The 7,285-nt window shown below is 39.7% G+C and overlaps 1 protein-coding gene across 1 annotated transcript; it reads right to left on the bottom strand.

Moving 5' to 3' along the window:
- Positions 1-780: 780 nt before the first annotated feature.
- On the bottom strand, positions 781-5,785 carry LOC139256454 (probable G-protein coupled receptor 139). The gene is made up of 2 exons (XM_070874231.1): positions 5,716-5,785; positions 781-1,679 (listed from the first exon to the last, which is right to left on the bottom strand). The coding sequence occupies exons 1-2, from the start codon at positions 5,783-5,785 to the stop codon at positions 781-783; spliced, it is 969 nt and encodes a 322-aa protein (XP_070730332.1).
- Positions 5,786-7,285: the final 1,500 nt, after the last annotated feature.

The following is a 7,285-nucleotide window of genomic DNA, read 5'->3' on the forward strand; positions in this document are numbered from 1 at the left end:
TATTGTAAGGACTATGCTCCTACGGAGTTAGTGCATTTTGTCATGGTGATAATGTTGCAGTGTCAATGCAGCCAGTGTGAGGGAGATTCGCCTGTGGATACTCTGTTGATGAGAATCCGCCCAAACCAACGTTGCCTTTTCTGGAGTCCCGCTTGATGTGGGCATTCCACTGAGACTGAAGCTACGCAGCTCAGTGTTCGAAGTGAAGACGCCAATTCATGTATCGGGACCAGGCACGATTACATACACATTTCAGGTCCTCTGTCATAAGGCGGAACTTCAGTTAGTAAAGTGGGGCCCTAGAGCGCTCCTGACAGAGTGCTACATCACGATCTGCCTTGGCAATTTAATCAGCTGATTAAATGAGTTTTGAGACTCTAGTGCCATGTCGACTTGAAGGAGGTGGCCCTAACGCACGCCACATCCTGCATACTAAAATATTATTAATCTGCTTCCTGTGTCAGCAATTCCTTCGTCGACATACTTCTTTCTCTCTTTTTCCTTGTCAAATTGTCCCAGTTTACATTCAGTAAACCCACAACTCCTGTCCACATGTTGCAGTAGATCAATAAATATTCAGATTAGCTTGTTTCTGACAACACCAATGGGTAGCAGTAATGTTGGTGGGAGGAAAAGTCTATCGATTGAAATCCACCAGTGTGCTTGAATTTAAAAAAAGGTCATATCCATCATTCATCCTCGGGCCTATTACTTACCCAAGCAGCCATTCCAAATAAAATAAAAGTGACCTTGATTGAAAAAATATTGCTTTTGATGCTTTTATTTAAGTAATTTTCCATTTAGAGTAAACAGATATTTCATCCCACTCTTCAACTCCTCTCTGAATTTAGTCTGGGTTAATCCATAGATACACGTGTTTGTACAAGCGGAAAGAAGCTGCAGCATGAATCCTACCTGCTGAACCCGATACAGCGGAGTATTGAGGTATTTGTCGATATAATTATAGTTTTCCACTAACCAATTTAGCGAATAAACTACATATATCATCCACAAAAGTATGAAATTACCAGATAGAGTAAACAGCAATATCATGGATTTTTTCCGGTTCTCCATCTTTTGGTCATTCTGATCCTGACCATTGTTCCGGAGACCCCTGCGGATTCTATTTGCCGCTATAATGTGTCTGACCGTTAGTGCATTGAACGAAACAATTAAACAGATCGGTACTAAAGGGGTTATAATACTATCAATCCACTCATATGCGCTCCAAAAAGGCGAATTATAGAAGCTTTCATTCGAAAAACAAAACCAGGGAACTTGGTCAATTATAATTTTAGGCTGGAATGTAAAGTAAAAGGGGATACATCTATTAGGGCTAACGACGCACACGGCTCCTAAAACCACAGTCGCAGTTCTCTGCGTGCAATATTTCGTTCTGAGCTTCTGACAGCAAATGGCTATAAAGCGATCAAAGGTGAAAGCAACAGTAAACCATACCGAACAATCAATGGATGCAATGCACAACACAACCAACACAGAGCATACAGGAGTGATGGACAAGAAATTAACAGGAAAATACATAATATTAATGCGATTCAGAATTACATCAGTGACAACAACAAATAGATCGGCTGCTGCCATTCCCACCAGATAGCGAGTGATGCATTTGGAGAGACCACACTTTCCGCGGGAGAGAATCACAATCGCCACCATGTTAACTTGAAGAAATAGGAATACAAAATTTAGTTTAGACTCTGCCAATATGTTCTGTTTACCACAATCTCGTGTCAATTGCTGCTAGGTTTTTGGTCTGTGCCGTTGGTAAATGACTATTTCGCTCGTAGCCCACGCATGTTTCATATTATGAAAATAATAGCAAATTTGGACAACCACAAAATAGAGAAATTTATATAATGCATTTTTCAATGAGCCGCATAGAAGAGCATGGTGAAATTCATTGGAGACTAAGAAAGGTTGGATTCAAATGGATTGAAATATTAAAAATAAATAAAACATGTAAAGAATGGAAAGTTCACAGTGATGAGCTATGCAATAAAATTTAGAGAGCCATAATAATTTGAGTGGCTTATACAATATTTTTTCCATGACTAGCTTTGTGAATTAAAGTAAAACCACAAATCAGTAATGACCTCTAAAATAATCTTGTTGGCGGATGAAATGATACAATATAATTGAATAACGAATCGCCAGGTTTCAAGAAAGGCAACTCCTTCAACAGTCGGACAATCATTAAGGTTTATGAGATTACTCTAAATGGAAGATATAAATTAACACAATGCAAGAGGGGATTCAGTGATGAACATAACGTAAGAGTCAACTGTAGACAATCAATGACAAATTGAATATTTATGCTCGGAATATAATGATAATGATTTTGGAAGTTGCATGTACAGTGTGAAATAAAACAGCTGTAACAAATGCTAATTTGAGATAAGGAGTTATTTTAAAAGCAAGAGAGATAACGTGGAATTGTGAGATTATATACCGGGAAGTTTAAAAAGTGCAAATTAGGAAGAATCCAGGATAAAGTGCTGCAAAATATCAATCGGGCGTGCACGTTCATGTACAGGAGAGGAGACAAAGTCTGGACTGCAGACCCAACTCAGATCGTTGACGATAAGAGGGTTTATATGAGGTGTATTCAAACGTCATTGAATTGAGAGGACAGTGAAGAACACTAAAATAAATAAATCCAAGAAAGATTTAGCAGCTCACAGTAAGGAGACAACTGAAACACGAATACCTGTAATGGTTTTGGAAAGTACAATAAATATCACAAATATATGCAGTAAATTCAGGGATTCATTCATTAAAGTAAAACACACAGTAAAACAGAAGTAGCATATTGACTTGAGAGATTGCAATGAAATAGAAATATAAAAGCAACAGGTACTTAAAATAATTAGAACATAAAATGATGAAATTATGGAAACATCAACTATTGATTTAAGACATTATATCAAAAGGGAAATAAAATATTATCATGAAATTATGAGTTGAGATGTCACGTTAAAAGTGAAATAATAGCAGTACAAATAAAAAGGAAGATCAGACGTGCGAATATCGGGTTTCTGATCCGCATCATCTGATTTCCACGGCAGTCGACTTTGCATTTCAGCCCCGTAGCAATAATCATGTGCAAGGCCCAATAAACAAATCTGCGGAGTTAATAATCCTCTAGAAATTCGGTAATGCCGCAGTTGGGCGTTAAATATTAAAAAGTGGAAAAATTTGTACTAGACGCAAATCAATCGCTCTAAGCGGTTTTTAGTTTTGGCAGACCAAGTGGAAAGTGGAGTGCAAATTCAAGCACCAATCTTCTCTTAGGGTTATAACGTGCGAGAGAGGGGAGGCAGCAAAGAACACTAAACCATGACGAGCACAGTGCTAACGGCATGTGAAGCTGTGTCCAACGCATAATGGAAAGCCGAATGATGTTGCATCAGCTAGTTGTCCGCCAGCTCTGTTTTGAAGGCGACCGGCATGACTCACATTATCGTCGTGAACACTTCTACAAAGTGAAGGGCTTGGACACCTTGCACGACTGAGACAGGAAAAACTTTGCACAGGCACCAGACGAGTGCAAATAATAAAGTGTAGTTGAGCTGAACAGCAGATCCTTTAATTACTGCTCGCCAATTGGCCAGCCGGATTTGTAACGCATCCTCTCGCTGTCAACTTCGGAGTGCATTGATACTGCAGGGTGCGCGAGTCAATGTTCTATCCAGGGCACTAATGGAGCACTGCGCACTTTATGACATCACAATATTCGAATTACCAGAGGCACAGGTACGATGAGTTAGCGCAAGTGCTAATTCGGCACCGAGGTTTGCGGGTGTTGCTGCATTCACCGCAACCAATCACTAAACAATTAGCTTCCTGACAGGAGGCGCTAACCTATCGCTTTTCCAGCTCAATTAACTTAAATAACATTATTTTCGTGGAGTTTTGTGTTGTTTGCTAACTTTACGTGCATCTATATGGTTGAACTGCACTACTTCTTCTTCAGGTAAAGAATTGGTCTGGAATATACAGTCAACACCGAAGCAAAGGCAATCATTGTTGGTCCCGAAGACAGCTGCACAAAACCATCTTGCGATCTCTCTGATGACGTGCAATTCAGAGCAGTGCAGAATGCTGGGAACACCCAAATGAGAACTGTCGTGACATCAACAATCTGTCTGCGCAGACAATCAAAATCCATAATTCTCACCGACCAGCAAACAGGATGTGGCGATTTTGCTTTTATTCAGACTGTTTAAAAATGTTGTTGGCAGCAGAATAAATATTGAGGTTCTCGCATGGGACAAGGTAAAACTGATATAAATACTAGCAATAATTTAAAAAATATATATTTTTAAGTTGAATAATAATTGTTATTTACATTGTTATGCAAAACTTTGATCACGCTTCAAATCCAAATTAATTTTCCAAGAGCATAACTTTTCTTTAGCTGGCAATAGGCGATTACACCCCAGTTACCTTATTGCAACAAGGCTATATGGTAATCTTTCGTTTAACAGCGAGATTAGACAGAAAAGACAAGTTTTGGTTAGTTGGACTTTCCCTGCTTACAGTGAAACCAGGCTAATGGAGGTGGAGAAGGGGCGGGGCTCAGCAAAGCCTGTGTCAAATAGTGAATATGTGACTACAAATTCAGGATTTTCTTGTTTGATGCATAGGCCCTTAATCATGATCAAGTGGTCAGGTTCAAAGGGATAATAACTGTGGATGATTTTAGTTCGCCATCTTAGTCACCACAAATTCCAGGCCAATACCACATATTCCACGCAGTACTCGCAGCAGGGCGACTCAGTCGTTCCATGGTACCTTAGGGCAGGAACAAGGGAGTGGATTTTACAGCCCGGGGGCAACACAATTAATTATATAACAAGCTGTCATGGTAATGAAGAAATATGTGAACACAACTGGAATGGGGTCTATGAGGTTAATCTTCCATCAAGTTCTAGAATCAGATTTGTATCATTGTGATACGATTCAGTGCAACTTGAATATTGGTGACAATTTCACCTTCAAAGACTTTAACTGAGCAAGTGAAGAGCAGGATGCGACTATAGCGAATATATGTAACATCACACTTTTATGCAGAGACAAATTAACTGATGAACAAAGTGATCCTTATGAGTTAGGAACCTGGAACCTACTTTCTGCTGCAAAGTTAATTGCTACCCCCTTGTCCCCAATCGTCCTCGCATGTACAACATAATTAGAATCATTACAGTAAACCAACATGTCCCAAAGCGTTTCTGTACTATTTCTGATCAGATGTCCATGTCTATTTGAGATGGAAAATTCCACAATGCACATGAGATTAGACTAATTCGGCAATATTGCTTCTGCCAAATACTCAACAAACGTTAACCTTTCGACAACGAAGTGCATTTGATTCTAGAAATGGCTCTGGGGCGATTCGCAAAATGGGCGGTAACGGATCGTGCACCCGTTATAGACAGCGCCGGTCATTCAGTAACTTTCACTGCACGTGGGACCGAATAGCTGATGCTGCCACCAACGGGCACCCGATCCTCGACCACCTGTTTTGAACCACTGCCCGAGATGGATTTATTGGCCTGTACATTTCGATGATCCAGTTCAATGTAAGCTGTACGGAAAAGAATTTGGAACAAAGGTGTCGCTGGGCTGGCCACCCTACAGGAACAGTAATCATCACATAGGGCGTTACAATATGACTAACTGGATGTAATATCTTACCGGTGACACCAAAGACTGCAAGCATAGGGTAGTAGATTCGTTCGATTCGATATATTAGTGGATATCCCATTTTCCGCGAGAAACAGCGATATCTGTGCTGCTAATCAGAAGGCTGCAAATGATCAAATATTAAGATTAGTTCAAAGGAAATTGACTGATATACGAGAGAAATTCCATGCAGCTAATTCGCGGGAATGTGCCACACGTTATGTTAGTTACATTGGCTCGAACAACTAGATTCATTAACCACTTAATGTTCTACTTTTAATGAGCAATACAAATAGCTTTATGAGTATTCAGACACATACGATAACATATTGTTTCCTATTTATTCACAATAAATAAAAATACAACTGTTTTCCCGAAACACCAGTGTTGTGTTACAGGAGAATTCTTATTTATATGATGGTTTTAAATTGCCAAATGGGCTGTTATGTCAATTCTGTATTAACTCTTCCAGAATTTGCACTCACAACATTGTGCATAGACTCCAGACATGCAAAGTCAGTACCGTGGAAGTTTGCAATGCAAATAGATATGTCAATTCATATCTTGTCATACAAAGTATCAAAGAAGAACTCGGCTTTTCCAAATATTTTTGTTTTCAAAAAAAGAATTCACAAGCTTATGATATTCGCCGTGTCTATTGCTGGCATCCCCATTTTTAAACGTGAGAAGTGAATAAGAACATGATAATAATTAGGAACAGAATAGGCCATTCGGCCCCCTCGAGCCTGCTCTGCAATAAAAGAAAGTAATGGGTGATCTTCTACCTCAACTCTTGTTTGCAGCACTGTCATCATATCCCATGATTCGCCTAAGATTCAATAATTGACCAACATCCACCGCGAATATACTCAAAGACGGAGCGTCCATTCTCATCTGGGGGACAGAATTCCAAAGATTCATCACTTTCTGAATGAACAAGTTCGTTCTCATTTCTGTCCTAACTGGCCATGCCTTCATTTTGAGACTATGTCCCTTGGTTCTGGACACCCCAGCCAGAGGGTACGGCCTCCTGACATTTTCCCTTTACGAATTTTGTATATTCAATGATATCTGCTCCCTTTCTTCTAAAATCTAGAGAATATAGCACTAGTCTACTCAATTACTCATCATTGGACAACTGACCCCATCCCAGGACTAGGCTGGCGAAGCTTCCTTGCACCTCCTCTATAGCAATGTTATCCTTCTCAAATCCACTTGAATTTAAGGCCAACACACCATTTGCTTTCTTAATAGCATTCTGTACTTGTATGTTAACGAGCAGCGCTTCGTGTACAAGAACACCCAGGTTCCTCTGGACACCACCATTTTCGCATTTCTCTCACCATTTCAAATATACTCTGCTTTTTTATTTTTCCTACCAAAGAGGAAACATAGATGTCTTCATGTTACCTTCTGTTTACCAAGTTGTTGCCAATTCGGCTAGTCTTTCTAAGTCCCCTTGATACCTCGTTGCATCCTGCTCACAACTTACATTTGCACCTAATTAGGTGGATATGGATTCATAGATGTTCAACACCGTCACCTTTGCATTGTAAAAGAAAAAATTGATACATGCTTATGC

The sequence above is a fragment of the Pristiophorus japonicus genome, unplaced genomic scaffold (assembly GCF_044704955.1).
Source record: "Pristiophorus japonicus isolate sPriJap1 unplaced genomic scaffold, sPriJap1.hap1 HAP1_SCAFFOLD_73, whole genome shotgun sequence".
In the NCBI taxonomy this organism is placed as follows: Eukaryota; Metazoa; Chordata; class Chondrichthyes; family Pristiophoridae; genus Pristiophorus; species Pristiophorus japonicus.

What these genes read in the sequence shown, in the direction of transcription:
- LOC139256454 (XM_070874231.1), bottom strand. Translation starts at nt 5,785, where the DNA reads ATGGGATATCCACTAATATATCGAATCGAACGAATCTACTACCCTATG. An exon ending in TGCAGTCTTTGGTGTCACCG is followed by an intron (nt 1,680 to 5,715) that starts GTAAGATATTAC and finishes TATTTCTTCAAG; the next exon opens with TTAACATGGTGGCGATTGTG.